Source organism: Amphiprion ocellaris, chromosome 16 (assembly GCF_022539595.1).
Source record: "Amphiprion ocellaris isolate individual 3 ecotype Okinawa chromosome 16, ASM2253959v1, whole genome shotgun sequence".
Taxonomy (NCBI): Eukaryota; Metazoa; Chordata; class Actinopteri; family Pomacentridae; genus Amphiprion; species Amphiprion ocellaris.
Genome location: NC_072781.1, coordinates 13,392,221 through 13,416,646, shown reverse-complemented (window position 1 = coordinate 13,416,646; position 24,426 = coordinate 13,392,221). Strand labels below are relative to the sequence as shown.

Sequence of the window (24,426 nt, the reverse complement as noted above, 5' to 3'; positions counted from 1 at the left end):
GAAACAGTACTTTAACTGCAGCCCAGATTCATCTTTCAGTGTGTGCATGATATCAATCTCCTTATGTAACTCTCATCAGTAAAAGAAAACATACACGTTTTCCAATCCTGCTGCTGCAGCCATAAACTGCTATATCTACTCAGTGGCTGCATTAGTGGCAGGAAAGTGTAATCTTAATATCAGTGCCAGCAATTGAAATAGGTCATGCGTGTCTAAGCACTACAGTAATTTGTATTTATTTACTAGGCAGCCTAATATATGAAACACTCATCAATTCGTGGAATGAACAGTTTGGAGTTAAACGTGTTCCCCTAATGCAGATCTGCTGTGGTCCAATTATAGTCAGGCTTTTCCAGACAGCCCAGTCAATTTTAATTTTTTAATTTTAAATTTTTTTTTTTTTTTTGCACCTCTCAGGAAATCATTCACTGGGAGAGCTTGGGTTGTTTGTAATGACTCTGCTTATAATGAATATTTAGTTAAGCCTAATTAAATAATCAATCAGGCGGGCTGCTGTCCCCGCCCTGCCCGGCCACAGAGGGCCAGCAGGCGGCCAGGAACCGCCTTCAAGCCCCGGAGCGTCTGATCACATTTCCTTCGCAACATGTTCCCTCCCGTGTGCGCTTAAGACGCTTCAGCTGTCATATCCCCCACGGAGAGTCTCAGAAACCCTCCTCACACTATAAAAAAATATGACGTTACAGGTCGCCGTCCCAGTGCGGATCACCTTTTCAACTTGATGGTGAGCATGCATCCTACCGGGCTACACACGATCAAACCTTAACGCTGTAATTGCCAGTCAGCAGAGACGTCGCCGGCACCGCTCTGCGCGCAGCAGATGGTACATGTGCGCACTCTACTAGTCAGATTACCCGTCTAGAGTAAATCCTGGGCCTAGCGTTTTTGCAGAATGGGGGCAGAGAGACGCTGAGTTTAATGCTAAGCTGTTGTTTAATGCAGTCTTTTTGGCTGCAGGCCTGCTCCAGCTTTAAATGCGTGAGTTTGAAGCAGCGCGCAGCTCAGCCTCTATGGATATTATCATCCCCCCCAAAATTAATTGATTAAAACTCTTTCAGACTCACCTGCTCAAGTAGCTAGAGGCTCTGCAGCCCAGTGCACGTTTTAAGCTAGAGGAATCCAGCAGAAAATCACCAGAATCAGCGTAGATATGGATATCAGAGTTCAGGTCCCTGAATGAATGAGAAGGCCTCATTCTCTGCTCCCCAAGGTGATCAATAATCAAACACTGTATATTTATCTTAGACAATCTGTGGCGCTAATAAGGCTCAGCTGTAAGCCTTGACCTACTTGTTAGAGTCGTTGAACTTTAGGGTGGCAGATGCCAGGTTTTTTTTTTTGTGTGTGTTCTTTTTAAAATTAAAGTCAAGTAGGCTACAGTAGTTATGAGAAGTCTGCCTCGCAATGTTAAATACTCATGCAGAACTGTTGGATTTACATGTTTATCTGGACCCAAACCAAAAACTAAGTTGTACTTTGGCTGATGGCCAAAACTTACACCACAAGTAGTGGAAATCTGTTAGCTTGTTTTTTAGATACGAGATATTCTCCTAAATAACAAACAAACAATTGTATGGGACTGAAAATGGAACCTTGTTGGCAGGTAATTATAAGATCGAATCTATATTGTATCATACAGCAGCACTGATTTACTCTATACATGCTGGATTGCTAATGTACGGTTGTTTTTTAGTGCTTTTATGCCTTTGAAATTCATCTTTATATTTCCTAATGGACAGGAAGCTGTGAGTTTAGAGGTTATTGTAATTGTCAGTAATATTTCATTATTTTGTGGCTTTATTCTTACGTTTTTTCAAACCATGATTTTATGTGCTTGGATTTAGCAGATGCAGTTTGTTTGCTGTGCTCCATAAATGTTGAATTTCAGTTTGCATTAAGCAAAAGAAGAGAAGAGTTTGGAAGACTGGTGATGTGTGACTGAAGTGAGCTAAACATTGTTGATTCCAGCAAACACACCTGTTAACACCAAGGTGCTCCAGCTCAGAGCTTGTGAGCAATAACAAAGTACATTTTTAATTCATACATTGACCTAACCGCAACAGCAAAAAAAAAAAAAAATCAACAAGCAACTCTCTGGCCTGCAGGTGAGCCACATTCTCTGGATCTTGATAATGTGACCATGCTGCCTCTTAGACCTGCTGTATTTCCTCTATATGGGGCTCGTACGGCTCTATGTGGCACAGAGTGTATATACTGCAATTCCCCTAAGCACTGCACAAGTGTTCCAAACAAACAAAGACGCTCAGCCCTACCTTATTAAGGTTCTCCTCCAGAGCACCAAATAAACAGGAAACACTGTAGACTATACTACAGGGGGGCTCGTGACTGATAAAGGTATTGCCTCAAACAAGAATGAGCAATTCATGGAGGTGAAGTCATGCTGGTAAAGCTGTGCCGCGGCCAGCTCTGGCTCAGTTTAACCCATGGTTGTTCCGTCTTTGAGACATTGGGCTTGGAAAAACATCCTGTAGTTGCAGTTTTTTGAAATGTTTCCTGGGGACACAGAGAACAAAGAAAGAACCAAGAAATGAGGTGGCTGTGAAAGAGGACTTGTTAACTGTAACTTCCCATGCATGAGATATAATTTGAAATGATGAATGGTTTGTTGTATTTTGCAGTAATTAAGGTGTTTTGTCAAAAAATTGCCCCAAAATTTGAGTTGAAATTGGCTTTGCTGTTGGCATCCGTTGCTGTGTTTAGAGTAAGAAAAGGGATGTGTGGGTTGGTTTTCAGACTAGCGAGGCCCGGATGCTCATCAGTGTTATAGTTGATTAGTGATGATCTACACGGCTACCCAGGGAGCACAAGCGATCCGTCCGGCAGTTGCTGTGGCCAGCAGCCTGCTGGTGTTTGGCTAATCAGTTCTCCAGTGGCTCCGCAGTGACATCAGTGGCTCAGCGCCGTTTCATTGGCGTCCTGCTGCTAGCAGAACATACAAAAATGAAACTGATTTCTATGGGTTTGAAGTTTACCTGCAGGATATCGGAGATTATTTGGAGGTAATAATAACGTTTGCGGTCCATCATCACAAATCGCGGAAGTGTTTTTTATTCGTAAATATGTTCAGAAACAGGTCTGTATTCCAGCATACTTAATGATGATGGCAGTTGACCTCTTTCTGCTCTAACCTACTCTGAAATAGGACATCATCTACCGAAATCCATCACTGCAGTGTTGTCAGAAGTGAGTTTAACAGTGAGTGAACAGAGAAATGAGTTTTGTGCCAGCTGATTTAAAATGTGTTTACTCTGCAGTGAGACTTTCTCAGGTGAAATAACTTTTCCGAAAGATTCTTTTTTTTTTCCTATTTGTTTTTCACAGAAAGCTTTTAGAATGAATTGGCATGCAGATGACAAATGATGTTCCTACTCTACCAATTTTTTGTGTTGAATTGGAATAAAAAGAATCTAGGAAATCTGTGATGGAAGTCGTAAAGTTCATCTCCCTCATGCCTCCATAATCTGTGGTGATAAATGGAGAGATGATTTGCTTTCACCTTCTGATTCAATAATTTCTGCAGCTTTACTGTGGCGCAGAGATTTGTAAAAGACCCTTTCTTTGTTGTTGATCCTGAGGGATATGTTATGACAGAAAAGCAGCAGATTTCATCAATGTAGGAGGCTGACAAATTGAATTCGAATTTTATTCTACTTTATTTTAATGTGCAATACAAATACAAACTCCAGAGAAGTCATCCCCAGTCCCTGAGCTGGCAAAAAATAAGAAAAAAAACTACTAAATACGCTGCAGCTGTCAGGGTTTGAGAAGTTCTAAATCAAGGAAATGATAATGACAAATTACCATACACAAGGAGGCTTGCACTATTTATCTCAACAGTGTTTGCCTCAACTTACACCTGTGCGTCCTCATTCTTTGTATAAGTACCATTGTAGTGTAACTAGCAATTGTGCCTCACTCACTAGCCTCCATCTTCATCACTGCCTGTGCCTTGCGCTGATGGCTTAATGAGCCAAACTTTACTACTTGTGAAGAAAATGTAATCTTTCTCATAAATTGGCAAGTTAGCAAATGTTTTCAGCTGTGGCCTAGTTTATGATCAAACTGTACTCACTGAGCTTTGTTATGTGAAATGGCCTACCTACTACTTCTGATTTCTAATACAACGTAGACGCTGATTAACTCTGATGATCTTTTCCTTAATTTGCTGATGTATCATTGTGTCAAGAAATTGTAACATAATTGTGGAAATGGCCATTACTGAAGAAAATTTCACAATTTGAGATACCAAACCAATGATTTTTTTTTTGACAGATTTTTCTTTTCAGTTGTGCAATCAGTTATTTGACCAGGTGCTTCAGCCTTTGTAGCCTATTTTGAGTCATATGACAGACAACAATTGACATGTAGCCCACAAGTTTGACGTGATAATTTGATGTGTCCTCCTGGTGTCTCTCTCAGTCATCAGTCAGGCGAGGAATTACACAGCTCCCTTGATCCATTGCCCTCTGTGCACCTGCGTGATTGGCATCCTAAATTGTGAGTTGAACTGCAGTGTAATGATAGCAGGAGGCTGTGGGAGACAATTAGTTCACCCCCACATGCATGCCCTTGCTGCTGACCCCACGGCCCTTATTACTCTGACCATTTCTGTGTGTGGCCCGCAGTTTAATCCTGACTGATCGATACCTTTAAGGCATCTTAATATCCCAGAAAACCTTTTGCTCTGCCTACTTAAAGAGGCCAACAGTGTAGAATCCTGTAAACGTATGAATTAGTATTGAATGTAATTTGGATTAAATTAATTTGAGACACAATTAAGAAGGATGAATGCAATTCAGGGTCCAAATTGCATTCATCATGCAAACTGCGCCGCCTCTAAATATCTTACTTCGAATTGCACTAAAACGAGTAATCAGCCGTGTGTTGGGAATTATGGTGAACATTCAGCGTCAGGCTCAGATGTACTGACTGGAATGTAAACCACCAGGCTTTGCATGCTTGTACCTGCCTCAATGTTTTGTCTAGTGTCCATCTAATTACTCATGCTGCTTGTTGATGTTGCCAGTTGGCTGTATCATGCATGGTGATATAAGATGGATTTCTTTTTAACCCGGCTGTCTCTGCTCCAACTTTAGATTCACATTCTGGTGAGGCAGGGTAGCTGTTGGGGTGACCCAGGGCTTGTTATCATGTGGTAGTTGGGATGAATGTATGTACATTGTATGCTATTGTGCAGTGTATTATTGAATTGTTGCAGCTACTATGAAAGTCCAGTTCCCATACACTGTACAAGTCATGACCTCCTGCCTCAATCACATTCCTGGTTATAGGTAACCGATGCTAGTAAACACTGACGTGTCTACAGTAACTGTTCAATCTGACACTGTTTTCAGACATATTGGAATTTTAGGTTTGTTTCTCTTAGGTTGCTGTGGGGATGTTATATTTAATTGATATGATTGTTATTCGTGGTGTTATTTATAATTTAATGATCACGTTTTTGTTTAGCCAAGAGTTAAGAGTGAATTTTAACTTGTTAGTCTATAACTCATTATTATTTCGTGGCAGAGACATTGAGTTAACCATGTATTCATTTTTGTAATTCTTCAATGGGAAATGCTCTAGTTGTACTCCCTCATCTGCACAATGCTACAAAGTCCTTCATGTCCCTCTGGGGCTGGCCAGTAGTGTACAGCATTTTCGAAACATTTTCACTGAAAACAGCTGCCTGCTGTAAATGACACTGATGAGTGTTTTGACAGTTATCCAAAACTGTAAAGCTCCATGTTAGTATCAGGAAACATTAAATACTCTGCAGAGCTTAGGGGATGCTCTGTATTTTTATCACTCCGAACAACTCCTTTCTTAATTCATGAAAATGTTGATTCGAGCAACTTTGACTAAAGTTAAATTAAAACCAGATTACTTTAATGTAATTTAATCTCGCACTACTGTTAATATTGAATATTCTTCTAAACTAATTACACATTTTGTATTCTTTATTAGAATTATAATTTAATTTTTATTAATTCGGAAATCAGGTGACAGCTTTCCAATTTCTTCATTGAAACACAATAGTCAACCTCAGCTCATGTAAATGAGGTCTTCTGGGTCCCCGCAGAGCCCTCCATGACAATACTTGCAATCTCATTCACTTTATCACTCCCCCTTCTATTGATATTGGTGTTCCATATTCACCGTTTTATTACTTATCACCATGCAATTATTCATATCAGCCCTTGTGAGCTGATCAAGGAGCGGAGTTTTTCTTGCAGCGAGCCTTCTCTACTTTGTTGTTTTATCTGGTGCACACGTATGAAAAAAGGCCTGAGGGAGAAAGACAACGCTGTCTGCTTTAACTCATCTCGCTGCCTGACACTGAGGTATCAGGCACCGGCAGGGGAGAGAGAATATTTCATCTGACACTGTCACTCTCTGTAGAAACCTCAGGGAGGCCGAGGCTGCTGTGACACACTTGGTGGTCAGCAGCACTGCATATGATTATGACAGCTCATGCTTCACTGGCTGAGACCGCAAGTCTGTGGCGTTACAGTAAAACAAAATCCTCATAAGCAGCGTGGACTCTGTCAGTTGTTGTGTCTTGAATGTATTTTTAAGCTGTAACAATGTTTGGAAAGCATTATAGGTTTTGTAGAAGTCACCTTCCTTTTGCAAATATTAATAAAAGTCTTTGTTTTCCTCAGGTTATTACTATTCCCCTGGACTTCTTGGAGTACGTGTAACTAAGCATCACATAAAGTACAACGCAATGCATTTGCCTCATTCATCTTCCTGATGATGCAAGTTGGGTCTAAAAGTCCCAGATTGATTTGGATGAAATAGCAAGAGAAGCATGGAGGCATCATTGTTTCACTTGATTGCTGTTTTTGTGGCTGTCCACATGATCGACTGCCAAACAGTCTGCAGCAGACAGGCTTCACTTGAGTGGCACCTTAAGAAACGCTCGATCCAAATGAATTGGACTCTCAAAGGAAACATCTGCAGGAGCGTTTCCGAGTGTTGGAATTCTCAGGGGATAGAGGAGTCGAGCGGCCAGCCTTTCAACTTTCCACAGATATGCCCGGTTCAGCTGCAACATGGAGACAAACTGCTGATGTCTGCTGATGAAACACTCAAACCTTATGGCATCAAACTCCTAAATGTGTCCAAAGACAACTTTGAAAGCTGCTCCACAAATGTACAAGATCAGTTTCTCTTCCCACACAATATAAATGAAAGTGAGCCAGTTGAGGCCAAGTGGCTCGCCCCTGGTCATCATTACTTCATCGCTCTGCATGAAGGAGACACGCAGCTGTGCAAGCTTGGTTTAAGGCTCAATGTTTCTGTCAAAACACAACTTTGTCAGGGTTCTCCTTTGCTTCGACTTTGTTCGGGGAATGGTGCTTGTCAAACGGGTCTCTGGGAAGGTGCATACCACTGTCAGTGCCACCACCACTACTCCGGGAGGTTTTGTGAAAAGTTTGATGCCTGTTTGGATAACCCTTGTGAAAACAAAGGGGTCTGTTTGAGCAATGGATCCACAGATCCAAACTACAGAACATATAAATGCCTGTGTCCTCCACATTTTACAGGTAAGAACAAATGCCACTGATCCCATTTGTTGTGTTCTGTCAAACTGTTTGAATTGGAGCAAACATGTACAAAATATTACTCACTTATTTACCAATATTGAAACAGGTTGCGCTGAAAAAAATCATTCTTCAACCCTTTGCTTCCAACATGTACTTTGTGTAGCAGGATTATCTGCAATAGTGATTCGTTTTTTTTGCTTATTCAATTGAAAGATCTTTTTAATTTTTGTATCTAATTTTATCTGTGTCATTCTGTGGAATCATCAACTGGTGTGCTGTTTGTTTTCAGGGGTGAACTGCTCTGAAGTCTTTGGGAAAGAAAACTGTGAGAGAATTTGTGAAAATGGGACGTGTGTTCAAATGTCGCCTGCCTCCTTCAAATGCATCTGTGACACTGGATCCTCTGGTAAGCAGTTCTTTTTCAGCTCGTCATCGGTGTAATATACATGGATTGTCTGTCGCAGTGAGAGTAAAAACCTACTCTGTGAACATTATGACAGAGTCTGGTCTCTTACAAGCAAATCATACAGTTTTTCAACAATACTATATATACACCGGCAACACTGGAAAGATGGTGCTGCATCCCAGTTCTATATATTCACAACCGTGTCATTTGCCTCAAAGGGTTGGCTATATTTGGAAAGGTCAAAGCAGAAAACTACGAAAGCAATAAATCTTAAAAAGATCAGCATTTCCTTATGGGCTATAAACGTAAATACCACTTGATGCTATATTTGTCATCATAATGTATGAAGTGGCCACTTCAAATCAAATGTCTCATGTTACAACCAGTGATGTGCTGCTGTAAAAGGCCAGAGGCTGAACTGCTAGCTAACTGAGCGTGTCAGAGTTAATAAAACAAGGGTTTACAGCAATCAGTTAAAGTGTAATTTATAGTGCATTGTTTCTGCTGAGCATTTAATATCAAAACTTTGTTAGAAAAAAAAAGCTGGAAGGAAAGAAAAAGCAAGGCATGGCTATAATGTACCGACATTTGTAAGTGTTTTTTTTTTGTTTGTCTGCTTCGTTTTTTTATGTTCGATATAATGTTCAGCACTGGATTTCTGTTCTTACTTATTTCTAACACCCATGTTTTCTATAGTCCATTCAGCTGATAATACTTACTCTCGTCAATTCCATGTTGACATATTCTAATACTACTTTCTATTATTATTTACACGGTCGAATTAGAGAAAACTGTGACATATTTTTCTTTACAAGCCTCTGGATTCTGACATATTGTTGCACTTGTGATCTCGTAAACTTGTATTGAGACGTCACTGTGTCCTCACTCATTATTTATCCTCATCTGCTATGATAACGTACAGTTGGGTTAATGGGTATTGCACACAAATGGGTTACGAGCCTTGGCTACTCCTCCGGCTGCCCTGGATATCACTGTCTGCTGTAAAAACAAAGCTGCAATGAACTTTCTGGAGTAAAATCTCCAGGTGGCTCTTTACATTGATTCATTGTTTTGTTTGGAGCACAATTTGTCCTGGCAGCATTCTTGAAGTGTCATAGCTTTGCCTTTCGAGTCCAGCCCATGCTTTCAGCTTATTATTTTGGAGATGTGGTTTCAAGGTTACTTCCAGCACTGTCTGGCATCCTTTTATTTATTTTACAAGAGCAGATTAAGGCCATACAATAAAACAAGAAAGTATTTTCTTAAAAAAAAACAAACAAAAAAAAAAAAAACAGTTTGTGTAAATAAGTGTGGGGAGTGAAGAGTATTGGTAAATGTTTTAGGGAACAGCTCTGAGTGTTTCGAAGAAAAGATTATGAGATAATTCTTAGAATCTTGGAAAAGGAGCGTTAATACTTTGCCTTCATCCTCTGGTGTGTGGTGAATGCCAGATGTACGCTGGATGTTTTTAATCAGATAAAGGACGTGTATTATATCCAACAGAGAGTTTATGTTTATTTCTTATCAAGACAGCACTGAACCAGATTGTGTCAAACTACTGTAAGTTTTTTTTATAAACTCTGATTTAATTCTCTGACATTTTCCAGGAATATTTAGAGCAACTCATCCATGACCCTAAAATAGTGTAAAAGATTTGACTTAGCCGTATTGTGATAAAAACACAATGCATTTTTAAACTAAAATACAAGCCTTTTTAAGCCGAGTTGTCAGCAATGACTCTATAATAATAAGCAAACCATTAACGTGACAGCCGCACAAAGCACTTGGCAGTGTAAAAATGTCTGCTCTTGTCTGATTTTAAATGGCTAATTCATATAATTCACATCAGAAACAAATTGGTGAGTTCCATGCTCCTTTGCCTTTGCAGCTTTTATCTAATTTGCTTTAATTGCTGCTGCTCTCTCAAGTAAGCAGACTCCGCTGGGTGCTTTCGCATAGTCATGGTGTCCTGCTGTCCCATCAGCTTCTTGGGAGTTCTGTGGAGCTTGTGCTTCCTCTCCCTCCCTGCTGCATTTGGCTCATTAATCAACTGGAAGTTAGTGGCTGCTCCAGCGCTGGCTGCCCTCATAGGCCAAAGTCTATGTGCACAGAATAATGAGCCAAACTCATGGGACGTTTCAAATGAGATTTTCTTTTGATTTGACTCTCCTGTGCACCACCTCTTGGGTATTTGTTGCAAGGTATTACCATCTTCATAGAGCCATTTCCGTTTGGTATAAGGTGTTAATTGTTTTTTTTTTTTTTACAATCTTGTGGGTAGTAATATCAAATTTTGAAAGTTTAATTTAGACTATATATGTAGTCATTACCCTTGTTAAACAATTTAATTAGATCCGGACACGATGCTTGTTTCTTTATATATATTAGATAGCTGCGGTTCATAATCTCTGCAATAACGACTATGTTTTGAGATGACGGCACAAACGCAAATAAAAAAGTTCCATCACGGATGCTATAAACCAGAATTATTAGGAAATTCTTGCCTGAGCGCGAGAGAGTTATAATGATTATTCCTGTCATAAATATGTGTGACAGATGGAAATGTTCCTAAAAATATAGGAGTTTATGGAGGTTCAGCTTTTAGTGTACCAGTTATGAAAACTCTATTTCTGTTGTAAAGTGAGCTGAGGCAAAAGCAAACCCTGAAGTTGTACACAGTAAGACTGATGCCCACAGAGGAGGCTGTGAGGAGCCTCTGGGACATGAGCACTTGTATCAGCAGGGGATTAAAGAAAATATGCAAAGAAAGAGTCACTGGAAAGATAAATGTGTAGGTACCTTGTGAAGAACACAAAAATGAAAACCCTCACCAGGGAATAACATCAAATTTTATTCACCTTGAACCTGCTGTGAATTCAGTCTAATTTTATCCTTTGCACACAATGTCAGTGCGGCATTACCCTGTCTCTGGTTAAGCTGCTGGTGGCGAAAGTGTTGTGGTTCCGTGGTATTTATTAAAAACTACTGGCTACAGCTTAGCTCGAAATTACTTTATCTCGGAAAATGCTTACTGTATGAAACAAGCTGCCGCCCCGACTACTTAGTTTACAGTTCAGTGAAAACCTCCAAAAAAATCATTTATACATCTTTATGATGACTTTACTTTTATTACTGTACTTGGTACTAAATTGTTTTTTTAAAAATTTTGTTTCATTTTTTTTAGCGTACATACATGATCAAAATATCCCACTTATCAAGATGGGAACTTGTCTGTCTATGTGGACTAAGTGCATTTAGTTTAGTTCAATTCACTTCAGTCATTTAACCTGGGATCATTTTCATTCAGTACTTAAATATTCTGTAAGCATAAAAATACTGAGTAATATGGCAAGAATTAATGAATGAAAGGACTCACTTTTCTTGACATTACCTGTTTGGCATTTTGCCATTGGATGGGACAGTGTAGAGGCAGGCAGGAAACAAGGAAAAATCAATGACATGCAATGAAACTCTTGAACTAAAATCAAAGCATGGACAGTGTGGTTATGTTGTTTTCACTCGATAAAGCTGCCTTCTTTGAGAATTTCTGCGCCTCTTGAGACAGTTAAAACTTTTAAAGATATTGTGAGGTGACAAACTGTGCAAATAGAACATTAAAAAGCAATAATATTGAAATAAAAACTGTTAAATAAATGACCTTAATACATAAAATGTAATCCATATCTGCAAAAAATATTTTCTCAGGTCTAGTTATAGTATATGATGATTATAGTGAAGTTACAATGCAGTAATAACTTGCTCCAAATCCAATAAAGTGAAAACAAAAAAGTACAGTAGATAAAATGGTCAGCATATTATGAAGTTGGATGCACCTGTGCAGCACAGTAGTAACAGTTTGAATATCCTCTAGTTTGTTATACTATAATGCAGGCTGAGTGGAAAAGTTCAGGCAAACAAAGTTTAGTACTTCTGTGGCCAAAACATGCAGAAGAAAATTACTATTACTAGTCACCAACGAAGTATTGCTTTATATACCCTAAATATCTAATGACTAATTTATATGGTATAAAGCACCAATGGGGGAGCTCAACATATACATGCAACAATTTGTCCTCATGTAGATGTTTTCTCAATTTACACAATTCTGTGTTTACAGATCATTTGGCAGCTACTGAAATCAGTATCAGTTTGCTAGTTTCAGGAAAATACTTTCAAAACAGAAATATGTTTTCCCTCTGTCGAACATGGAAAAACCATTGAGTGCAGTCACAGTCCAGATATTTTCCTTAAAAACCAGGGCGGCAAATCGACACACGTTGGATCATTACTTTATTACATTCATCCTTATCAAACAACTGGTGTTCCTGATTATGGTGCTAATTTAAATGTGTAGAATTGACTGGATGGGATGGCAGGGGCAATCCGAGGTACGTGGCACAAGCACAAACTTTAATGTGCGCGCGCGCACACACACGCACACACACACACACACACACACACACACACACAGCGTGAAACATCCTGAGATGAAGGCAGTTCTCCATCACATGCACTAAACTTTTTCCACAGTGGCATATATAATAGAGCTGCCTTTATGCCTTATCAAGTGTCCATTGACTAAAACAGCAATGACAGTATAGAAAAAAAAACACCCACTGTGTTCATTTTATCTTATTGTGAAACCAGTTGCAGGCTGATAATGTCAGATGCATTTTAAAAAAAAAAATCTTTCAGAGTGGCTTGAGAGGTCCCTGCTGTGTGCAGTTAGTCGTGCCTTTAATTGTATTGTAACAATGTGTGATAAATTATATACATAGCGACAGGAAATTGCCCTACTCTGGCCACCATACTGTGTAAGTGATAAAACAGGCCAGACACTTCAGTCATGTCATTATGGGCATAATTTTGCATTAAAGTGATTTCATTCTTACATTCCATGTTTTGGAGTAAGTAGAATACATAAACATGTGCTGAGTAAAGAAGGCTTTCACACATCATAGTTTAATGCATTTTCTGCATTCTGAATATAAGTACAGTAATCTTTTCTTGTCGGTTTTCCAGACCCACCTTGTGTGAAGAGGAAAGCCCCCTGTGACCCAAATCCATGCAGAAATGGAGGTGCATGTGAAGAGAGCCCCCAAGGATTTGTTTGTCATTGTCCAGAAACGTTCAGCGGCCTTTACTGCGACTCTCGAGTTGACATCGATTGCACGTCCTATGCGTGTCAGGAGGGACAAATTTGCACCGCAGGGAAGCATGTGAGGACTTCATTTTCCTTATTTGTTTTATCTCAGTGGGACATAAACAAGAAATGGCACATGAAAATTAATAGTGTCTCGAAACAAGATGAAATGGCTTCATCCTGACGGCTCTGGCAGCAATTAATATTTCCTGCTGAAGATGAGCTAAGGGAAAGCGTGCCGGCGTCCTCTAGCATTTTGATTGAATGACCCAGCGCATATTTAAGTGCCAGTTTGAAATGGCTCTCATCAAAACCTTTTGTAATTGGATGCCTGCTGCAATTTTCAACTTTCACTGGAAACGTTATTGTGGTCATACATTTTGCAGAGGTAGCAGTGTTTCCTAATGCTCTTGAGGATACTCTGGGGAGAATACAGTAGTGGTCTAATTGTCTTTCTCCATGACCTTTGTTTTCTTCATTACAGTTTGCCAAGTGCACTGCACATTTTCACAACCCACCTAAGAATACCGGAGTAGAGCACACTAAAAGGGACATTTATCAAAATAATGCCTATTATTGCTGCTGCTTGACATAGATATTTTTCTAGAAGCATAATCTGTTCAACTTCGAATTACAAGAACATTAACATTTAGTTGCCTCTCATGATATCCAAAACTCATTTTCAAATGCATATGAAACCTGTTGTTTATTTACTTTGATTATGTCAGTTGGAAATAATAGTGTGTGTCAGTCAAGGCACAGTTTTGTCACTGTTTTATCGATAATGTTCCACATCTAATGTACCTTTTGTGCAATGCGATCCTGTTTTCCAAAATCGACAGTTGACCTGGTTTGTATGCTTCTCTGTGCAGGCCTCTGAATGCGTCTGTGCAGATGGTAATGTGGTCTCAGCATGCAGGAGGCAGCAGAACTTGTGCAGCTCATCGCCGTGTCTGAACAATGCCACCTGTGTGTCCAGGGGAAATGATTACGTCTGCAGGTGAAACACCGAGACAGATCTAATAGAGGCCGTTCTCATAGTCCCCTTTCTGGATGATTGGAGCGTCTTGTGAATGTGTCTCCCTCTGAGAGCGAGTTACAATGAATCTTTTTTCTTTTCTCCCCACCTTTTGATCTGATTTGGATTTGCATTTCTCTTAAGAGCTCCAGGATTAATACATAAGTTGTCAGGTCCGTTGTTTCTAGATGATATTCTGTTTCTCTTACTGCCGATTATAAAAACCTAACAAAAATACCGCAGAGCACCAGGCTATTACACCAGATGACTTATTACCATGAATGTAAGAACTCTGTTATTTTCACTCAATCTTACATATACTGTCCAATATTGACTGGCATAGCAATAGTGTGTTATTCCACTCAGGGGAAAGTACTGAGAGACTGTGCAGGGCTTTGTTGGCTTTGGTCTGTACACATGATTTGTTGACAATACGAAAATACATAAGAAATTGGTCAAACTGTGTTTAGAATAATACTTTTCAGCACAGCATTGTCAGGCATATTATATTTTATCGACTCTGCTCCAAACCAGTAAAAGTGAAAGGCAAACAGACTTGCCATTTAATCTTAAAACCGTTTTCGCCAAGATGCTTCTTGGAGGATATAGGCTTCTACTAGATTACAGTCTGCCTTTGATGCCCTCTAGATACTTATCATCACACCGAAACCTGTTTCCATCGCAGACTAAAACTCCTGCTACTGCTCGTCTTTTTTTTCCCCACATTTCCAGACAGCCAAGTGAAACACCTTCCTAAAATACAAGGCGGGATGTTTTTTGTTGATCACCATTGGGATTCACATGAGTATGTTTCCATTCATGTTTATTAGGCTCTATTTTTCATTCTGCCTTCCATCTGCTGTCTTTCAAATCCAGTTATTAGATCGCACCAGAATTTATGATTCTGGCTTTGAGACAGAAACATTACATGTGTACAATTTTCATATATCAACATATTGTATGCGATTTATTTTGGTCTCGGCTCACTGTGACGACTTTTAAATAATCAATCTACAGTACTTGATTGCAACAGGTTTTTTTTTTTCTAAAACCTATGGGGTGGTTTTGTTTATGTCACTACAAAAGCTCTCAGTCTCAAGAAATGTAAATGAAGTAAGAATCAAACGTACAGCACGTGAAAGCTTTAAGGGACGTTCTTCAAGGGAGGCATGTATTTGTCATTTTAGACAGTACAGTCAGCTAAATAAGCAGTTTGATTCTTGCAGTTGTTGGAAAGTATAATCTGTCATTTATAATTGACTTTAATTTTCCTGATAACTTCACCCATTCCGCAATCCAGGTCCAAAAAATTGGAAGAATAATGTGCACATGCTCGTTCACCCAGGTCCGTATCACAACCAGATCATGCGGAAAACCAAATTATATCCCCACGTACCCTGTAAAAGAAACAATACAGTATTGCTTGTTAGTGCTTAAGGCTCAGGGTGAATTGATTTCGATGACACTGACCTCTTCTCAACAGCTGTCTGAGAGGGTTTTCTGGGAAGCATTGCGAAGAAAGAATTGACTACTGCGGGCTGCTCAGTATCAACTGCCTAAATGAGGGATTGTGCTTGAGTGTAATTGGCGGATATCAGGTAAGTGATTCAGTGTTTTCAGTCATAATTAAATACTCCAAAGCCCACAAAATATGACGTTCTGCCCCTTAATGGGGGCTACAGCATGAACACAGTTTCCACTCGTCCATCAGCAGAGCTATTATGCACACAGTACGTCTTTTGTTTCAGTAGCAAGACATTTTTAATTTTTTTTTTTGTCAGATTAAAAACTCACAAAGTAGTCCACTCTTTATTTATGCATTTGCTTGTATGCTGTGTAAAAAAAGTCAGTTTCTGTATGATATGTTGCAATCTTTTTCACTTTGTCAGTTAGACATTATAAACTCAATAGAATCTGTTTGTTGCATGATTTATGTGGCTCCCTAATTTGAATTTTGAAATGTTATTTCAAATGGTAACCTGATGTGATCTATTTAAAATGATCTGATTAGTTGAACTGATGTTACTGATGAATGTTGTCCACTGTCATCAACTGCATGATGTTCTTTTCTCTTTGCATACATGAGAAAAATGAACTATTACTGTAGATACCGAGTATTGAATGCACGTGGTTGTTTCATTTAATTTTCTGCAGCATGCCACAGTGAAATGTCTCCTCATCTTCGGCCTTTAAGTTCTATGCATAAGAAAATCTTGCACTAATTGAATTGAAAAACAAAGGGAATAACAAGAACGTCACTGGTAGAATATGTCTGCAGACAGCAGTAATCCAATTCTAACCCATTAATCATTGTGAGTATGTGGACGCTTTGTTCAGACAGGCAGGTTCGGGTCTAATTTGCCTCTGTATTGCTCAGTCTTCTCAAATGTCTGCATTTTTTTACAGCACCTGAGATGACTCCGTAATGCCCCATAGCTCCTAATTATTCTCCATCAATCTTCTTCCATTAGACCACTGAGAGTGTTCTTAATCTAAAATCTACTTTTAGATGCTTTGTGTTGGTGTGCCTCCAACTTGGGTCAGACATAATCAAAAATTGTTGATCACTGTAAATGGGCCATTTGCTTTTTTTTTATGTTTTCAGTTTATTTACATTTTTGCTTAGTTTATTTCTATATTTGTTTTTATTATTTTTAAAAAGAAAGCCCTTTACCATGCGTAGTGCTCGTTTAATTCCTTCTACCATGAATATGTAGGAACAAAGACTATAGAAGTTGCATGAAACTGATTTTGTTGGTAGATATAGAAACTTGTCCTTTTTGCTTTGTCTCTGTACTACAACTCTTTGGATTTGTAATGAAGAAATAACCAAAATGCTGTTTAAGCCATTCCAACGGATTTGTATTTATGTTTTCTTGATTCTCATTGTCTAAGAATTTTGCCTTCACCATGATAAAATTAAATTTCAGGGGATTTCGTTTTTTAGGAATTACGCTTTCTGGATATTAAAGGTGTTGCTAAATTTATTTAAAGTCATTTTTGTAATGGCACAAGGATGAGAATGTCTCAAATTAGATTAAACCACCTGCTTTGCTCGATATTACTTAATGTAGTTGAGAACGAAGGGCTTTTTGTAATTTTATTGAACTGACTCTTTACTTGAGAGTTTTTGTATTTATTCTCCCCACAGGTTAAAGGGGATACGACACCCGGGGCATTTAGAACTGAAAGTCAACAACACTCGTAGTCATTGGTTCATTTGAATCCAGTATCAAAAAACAATGAATTTTACTCACACATCATTGCTCTCGTACATTCTGATCTGTATGATGTATTTTGCTGCTGTAGGCTGACATATTCTATACTGTAACACTGATCACATGAGTATTCTACTGTGTTCCTGCAGTGTGTTTGTACCCCAGGTTGGACCGGAGAGTTCTGTCAGTATGTAGGGGATGCCTGCCTGATAAAACCAAACAGCTGTTTAAATGGAGCCACATGCATCACAACAAGTCAGCCGTCATCTCCCCCTCAGTACACCTGCAAATGTCCCCGCGGCTTCATAGGTGAGATAACTTTGCTTTATTGTCTCTTTTCGCGCCCTTTCAATCTGTCTGTCCATCTGCCTGTTGGCAAAATATCACAAAATATGGACTGATTTGTACAAACCCTTGCGGAAAGGTTGACTTTAGGGCAAAGAATGATTGATTAATGTTTGGCGAAAACCTGATGTGGAACTGGCAAAGCTTTGACAGTTACATGCTGTTGACATTTACAGACTTTGTTATAGTTATAGATGCCATGTAAATACAGTACATACCCAAAGCTATCTACAGATTTGAAGCAGACATGCAACACAAGTAGTGAAGGTGGTAGTTTTCTGAATATTTTACTGTTTTAAGACAATCAGCCTGCAGTCTGTTAGGAAGATATTTGACATGGCGCTCTCATGCTGAGAGGAACCCATAAATTATACATTTTTCTATTTTGCCTTTTGTTGATGTTTTAATGCGGTTGGCTTGAAAATGCCATAAAATCTATAAACAACTTATGAGATGCTCATGTATTCCATTAAAAGTGTATAGTTTGTATCATGCTAGAATGGATGCAGTTATCTTATGGTCACAGAAATGCTGGTTTCTAATTGGCTGGCAGGTGTTTATTAACAATTTATGTCATATAAATTGCTCTGTAGAAGAAATGTGCTCTTCACTGCCACTTTGTCATATTGCCAAAACTTTACATAAAAGTCATAAAAATGTAATTTGGCTGAGGAGTTCATGCAGCAGAATGCAGTAGTGGATTATGGGGGATATCAGATCCTTAAACTAAACTGAAGCACATCATATCCCCATCTAGACCCAAGCGCTATCAAACTTCATAAAAATGGTTTTGAGAAAAATAAGTCTCTGCTTTGCACTTATTCTCTTTGCATCTCAGCCCTCTGACTGAACTGAAACTATTTTCTATGTTTTTTATTAACTTTGCTTCACAAATTACTCCTCTTATATAGAGAACTAGACTAGTGGAGTACGCATTTATCACAGACCTATAAAGATATATCTAATTTGGTGCATTTTAATTTCCTGGATCAACCTTGCTAATCCATGCAGCCTTCATGAGGTAAACTTGGACATGTCTCCTGCCTTGTAACACAGAAATAACCTCAGCCTCCTCTGAGAGATGTTTTTTCAAGAAGGTTCACATTTGAGTTCAAGACCTTTATTAGTGCTCATTGATTGCACAGGGGTCAGCAGGGCGCTCTTTACCATCAGGTTTACTTTCAGACTGCCACGTTTGCAAGCACGTGCTTTGATTCACATCTCAAAAGACTGAATTACAATCCGCTCAGGAGCTGCTGTTCCACAACTGACCTCTGACCACCCCAAGGAAAGTGGACAAGGAAAAACAGAAATTAGGAGTGCTATTAGGAGTATTTGTTGTTGATTCTTTGCATTTCATTCCATTGCATTGCACTTAAAGTTTAGCGCCCAGCACGAAAGCTTGCATCTACAACTTAGGAGTGGAAATAAATAGTAAAGTGAGTGTTTCAGGCCAGAAATCTGTGGTAAATCGCAAGCCAGCCAAAGATTTTAAGCCAAGGCCAGTTCTATTTTTTTGAAGTGTTTTTAACCTTGAAGCTTTTTTACCAGTAGTCTTGCCTGTTTGACATTTCTAAAGCCTGCTGCTGATTGCATTTAATCCAAGTAGTTTGGCAAAAGGCTTCCTTATTAGCTGCCAGCTTGGAACACAGCCGAAACTTGTTACGCTATAAGTGACAGTTGTTTTAAAAAAAAAAAAAAAAAAGCCACAAAAACAAGTTGTTACAGAGTATGAAGTCAATCCCTTTTTTTAGCTATAATACTTTATCAAATTGATTGAAGCAGACAAATCAAGTGGGATTTTCATTTGTGTATAAGTGCTGCAAGAGCTGGCCTTTGAGAGGAAGGGTTAAACCTCTTGATTACACAAACAGTGTGTGGTTCACTTAGAAAAATTGTTGCTAGCTCATAAACAAGCTGAATGCTACTTTGCTTTTGGTTAGGGAGCATATCACCTGGGCGCAAATGCCATTAAGCAGCGAGTCTCCACTTTGATACCCAGCTGGCTGCATCCTTCCTGCGTGCCCTCCCCCTCCTGCTTTCTCTCCCATTTCCTGTCTATCTTCACTGCTCCTATCAAACAAGGGCAATAAAAATGTCCCCCTCCCCCAACAAAAAAGAGACAAGATGAAGGAAACCTATAGGAGAGTCATATTGTCTATACTGTTCTCAGCTGCTGTTATTTTACTCCATGCTGAACTATTAATTCTGCCAAAGAAATGTAAAGACTCACTTTTCGTCCGTTTCTCATTTTATTTTCCATTATATCATGCTGTTAGATCATATTTTAATTTAGATAGTGCTACATTATGTATTTAAGACATGAACAGACAAAAATTGAACAGCACAGATTGGGATCCTTGTTGAACATTGTATATACTGTATAGGGTGTTGTAATGGTGCTGCACAACACTGTTCTTCTGTTGTTTTATTCCTTAAACAGCCGGTGAATAGGATTTTTTTTTCTATCCAGTGCACTCAGGTTTTGGCCTATAGCGCATTTCACAATCTACCCTTAAGTCCTGACACACTCACCTGTCAGTCAGATAAGCCCTTACACAGCACTACATGAACAAGGTTTTTTTCCTCTGTTCAAAGCTGAAATCTGTTGCCACTTCAGTAATGGAAAATTGTCTCTTACACCATGGCAGTTCTTAGTGACTGATAGAATTCATCATTTTCTGGCATCTCAGGATTTTTTGCTTTGGAATTTCAAGCCATGCAGCATCGAAAGGCCAATTTAATTTCAAGCTTTGCCCAGAAACCCCACTGTACTCTATCATAGATCATAACTCAGGATACATTACTGAAGCCCCGGCATTCGGGTTTCATTTTGGAAGGCTTTATTTTTCACGGAACAACTTTTGGCATCCATTTAGTGAGTCTTATCCATAAGCGCGCTTGTTCTTTTTTAATTGTGTGCATAATAATACTATTCGACATGGAGATTAGGCAGACAGTAAAATGCGCCATGCAGTAAAAATTCGGAGTCTACAGAAGAACGACAAAATTTGAAATGATCCGTGATTTCTTGTATGAAATATATATCTTTACATTACGAACTTTAAAAAGCATTTAATATTTTCAAACACTGAATAAAAACAATGTTCAACACATATTGATCTTTTTATTTTTTTTTGCTTTATATTGCTAATATTTTGCAACCTAAATTGGCATATTTCAGATTATTATTCCCATAAAAATGCCATAATACTATATAATTGAATTTACTCCCAGACATAAATAATTGTAGGCGTTTCTAAGATTTTAGTAGGACAAATTAGTATAATTTTCTGCTGCACAGCAAGGCATATTCTGTATATAATGACCTGTAGCAACTAACGTGCAGATGATATCAATCATAGTGTTTGTGCTGCAGCATGAGGTTGCTGCTGTCAAGAAGGGACTTTCACTACATGTCATTGCTGCTCCGTTATTGATGATAGGACATTTTAAATTAATAACCTGCACAGGAAGATGCACACCCCCAACCACAGCAGTGGAACTAGCAGCTGCTGAGGCAGCTGAGCACCAAACAAATCTCCCATCAGGCAAACCTGCATCCCCCCACTTCATGTGCTCTCCTTAATGCGACACCGCTCGTCATTAACTGTCCATTTTCTTAACATGAAAGTGAACCTGCCCAATCAAGGGGGGATTTTTTTCCTTAACATGTCTTTTTTTTTTTTTTTTTTTTTTTTTTTAAAAAACATGTCCTTGGGCTCACCACTTAACTGCTGCAGTGTCGTAAAAGAGGAAGGTTGATATGGTTTTTTATTTGCTTGCTGTGGAGAAGATCATAACCACACTAACATCTGTACACTAAATATGAAATTAGGGCAGTAGTCTGTTTCGTTACCTTAGCATCAAGACTGGAAGCAGGGCAAAACAGCTAGCCTGGGTCTGTCCTCTGGTTAAGAAAAATAAAAAAATTAAAATCCAACCACCAGCATCTGTCTGGCACGGTCACAAAGATTAAAGACTGCAGGTAGTCAGTGCTCCCAGTCCAAAAATAACATGGTACATAGCCCTTTAAGCAACTATTTGTAGTTTTTGAGTAAACAAATATGATATATGTTCATTTGTGTTGTTAGATTAGTTGTAGGCTGATCATTTTTTACCATTTGCATAGAACCACATTTGCTGTTTTACCCTTTTGTTTCACTCTTTGTGCTAAGCTAAGCTAATTGGTGAAGTGACTGGTATCAGTCTTCATATTTAGTTCTCAATTTTAAAAAGCTCATGTGTGCAAAGTATTTCTAAATTTTGGCTGCACATGTTCTTTTTGGCAAAGCTGTGTTTTAATAATGGAATATATGATATATTAGGATGCATACGGAGCATTGCTGCAATATGAATACCGTGAAATGTAAATATAATGTGACTATAACTGCTGCTAATTGCGTCATTTTTTTTTTTTTTCTTATCTCTATTCTCAGGAACTAAGTGTGAGACTGAGATCAATGAGTGTGACTCCAACCCCTGTCAGCACAACGGCACATGCTCTGACCTGCTGGGAGACTACGACTGCAAATGTCCTACAGGTATTTGGATTTTTGTTCATGGCTAAAGCTCTATAATACCATTCAAGTAGTGTTTGTATTAGACGCAGTGCTGGCAACATTACAGGCCTTTTACACATGTCTGCAACAAATGTGGCCTAAGATTTTCAGCCGGGGCCCCTCCAGCTGTCTCAGTATAGACCAGTGTTTCTCAAATAGTGGGGCGCGCCCCCCTGGGGGGGCACAGAGGCATGTCAAGGGGGGCACGGGCGACTGGGAGGAAAAGGTCCTTCAACACGGAACTAAGGGCTGAACTATTGTTTTAACGTCGGCTTGTTTTTCGCGGCGTACAACAATACTGAAATTGTGCTGGCCCCATAGACTGTATACGCCATAGATATGAAAAAAATATTAATAATAATGATCTTCTGTATATACCTATGGTATATGCACTGGCCGTTCAGACTCCAAAGTACAGACTCCAGAGAACGGGAGAACGCATCGTTAATGTGCAGTCGGAACACCAGCGTACTCAATCACGTCACATACTCGGCTCATCTCCTCCGATTATTTTTACCAGTAATGTCAAACATACGGCCTGCGGGTCAAAACCGGCCCCCCAGACGGTCCATTTCGGCCCGCGGGACGACTTTACAAATGATAAAAATTACAACAACATTAACTGTAAATTGTAAATTTGTAAAACTGTAAATTTAAAATAATTTCTAGAACTTGACAAGTTGTTCTGATCATGAAGTAAAATACTAGATTGTTCAGTTCCAGATACCTGTGACTGAATGTTTTGTGTTTTTGTAGATAAACCGTTATCTGGCAGTTACAATGCATGTGTGAATGATGAACTGTGGCATAATAGGCTACTGTTGAAATTGAACTTGTTTCCCATAAGAAATTTCTGGTTCATATTTTGTAAAAAGATAGTTCATCAAATGTGAACATTTTCAGAATGTACTTTTTTGAACTAAAACAAAGGGGAAAAGTTGGAGCTGTGGTTATTTATAGGTTATTATGCTGTGATTTTACTGGTGGGGCCCACTGGAGATCAGATTGGGCTTTATGTGGTCCCTGGACTAAAATGAGTTTGACACCCCTGATCTTTACTGTGAAGAACAACAAAATGGAATCAGATAAAATAGCACAGCCCTGTATATTCATGTTGTTACAGTTTCCTATATGTGTATGTATATATATATATATATATATATATATATATATATACATACACACACAAAGTTATTGGGGGGGGCACGAAAGTTTTTTGTCCTCCGAAGGGGGGCCCGACAGAAAAAATTTGAGAACCACTGGTATAGACTGAAAACCAAAGGTGATGAGCTTTAGCCAGCAGGATCCCCACACTGTGACACATCCTGCCTGAGGGAGTTAAACTAGAGTCAGCATTATCTAGTTCATCTTATGAGTCATGTATTTAACTTAAATCTATAAAAATGCTCCACCAAACAATGTGGAATTTTTTTTTTCTGCTGTTCTAATGCTTTAATAAGCACCCAAATGCATTTCATCATGAGACCGCAAGTTATAAAAAGCCCATTATAGAAAGCCCACTTCACAGCATGCCACTGATTACAACATGCTGCACAGAGACAACAAGGCACAGTCAGGGTCTTGGTCACATTATACACAGTATCAGTTTACAGTCTTGGCCCATGATTGACAGTTGAGAAAAATCACCATGCTCATAAAGCAGCCAAATTGTGCAAATATTGTATTATGAACTTCCCATTAATATAATTTTCCTATAATTGCCTATTGTGCCTCACCGGCTGGGTCTGAATTTACATTCACTGAACATAAACTGATGTACGACTCACAGGAGTTTTCTGTTGGTGGGGCACAGTTTGTGTGTTTGCGAGTTTCTCTTGCCTGCTTTTCTGGAACACTTTGATGCACATACAGACCAAAGACACAGTGGGCAGAGCATCTTTGTGTCCAGGTGATGTCTCAGTCTCACAAGAATTAGCCACTGTTATTTTTAGCCATTGTTCTCGACTAATGTTTTCCACTCTTTGGGGAAATGCAACATTGATGGTAATGAAACTCTGCTTGTTCACTCTTGTTCAATTAAACATTAAAACACAATACCGGTGTTGATGGCAGACGGGTCACACACTCCGTTCGCCTCGGCAGTTGCTCAATCAAAGTACATTAGTGTCACCATTTAAGGTG

General features: G+C 39.0%; 1 protein-coding gene across 1 annotated transcript in view; it reads left to right on the top strand.

The window, feature by feature from the left end:
- Nucleotides 1-349: 349 nt before the first annotated feature.
- The window catches only part of eys (eyes shut homolog), a 161,201-nt gene continuing 137,124 nt past the window's right edge, over nucleotides 350-24,426 (top strand). Inside the window, exons 1-8 of the mRNA XM_035957569.2 lie at nucleotides 350-742; nucleotides 6,705-7,592; nucleotides 7,882-7,998; nucleotides 13,021-13,217; nucleotides 14,014-14,141; nucleotides 15,643-15,757; nucleotides 17,527-17,686; nucleotides 22,162-22,266. Of these exons, the coding sequence (XP_035813462.2) occupies nucleotides 6,854-7,592; nucleotides 7,882-7,998; nucleotides 13,021-13,217; nucleotides 14,014-14,141; nucleotides 15,643-15,757; nucleotides 17,527-17,686; nucleotides 22,162-22,266 (1,561 nt within the window). The 5' untranslated portion in view covers nucleotides 350-742; nucleotides 6,705-6,853. The remainder of the gene's footprint in view (nucleotides 743-6,704; nucleotides 7,593-7,881; nucleotides 7,999-13,020; nucleotides 13,218-14,013; nucleotides 14,142-15,642; nucleotides 15,758-17,526; nucleotides 17,687-22,161; nucleotides 22,267-24,426) is intronic.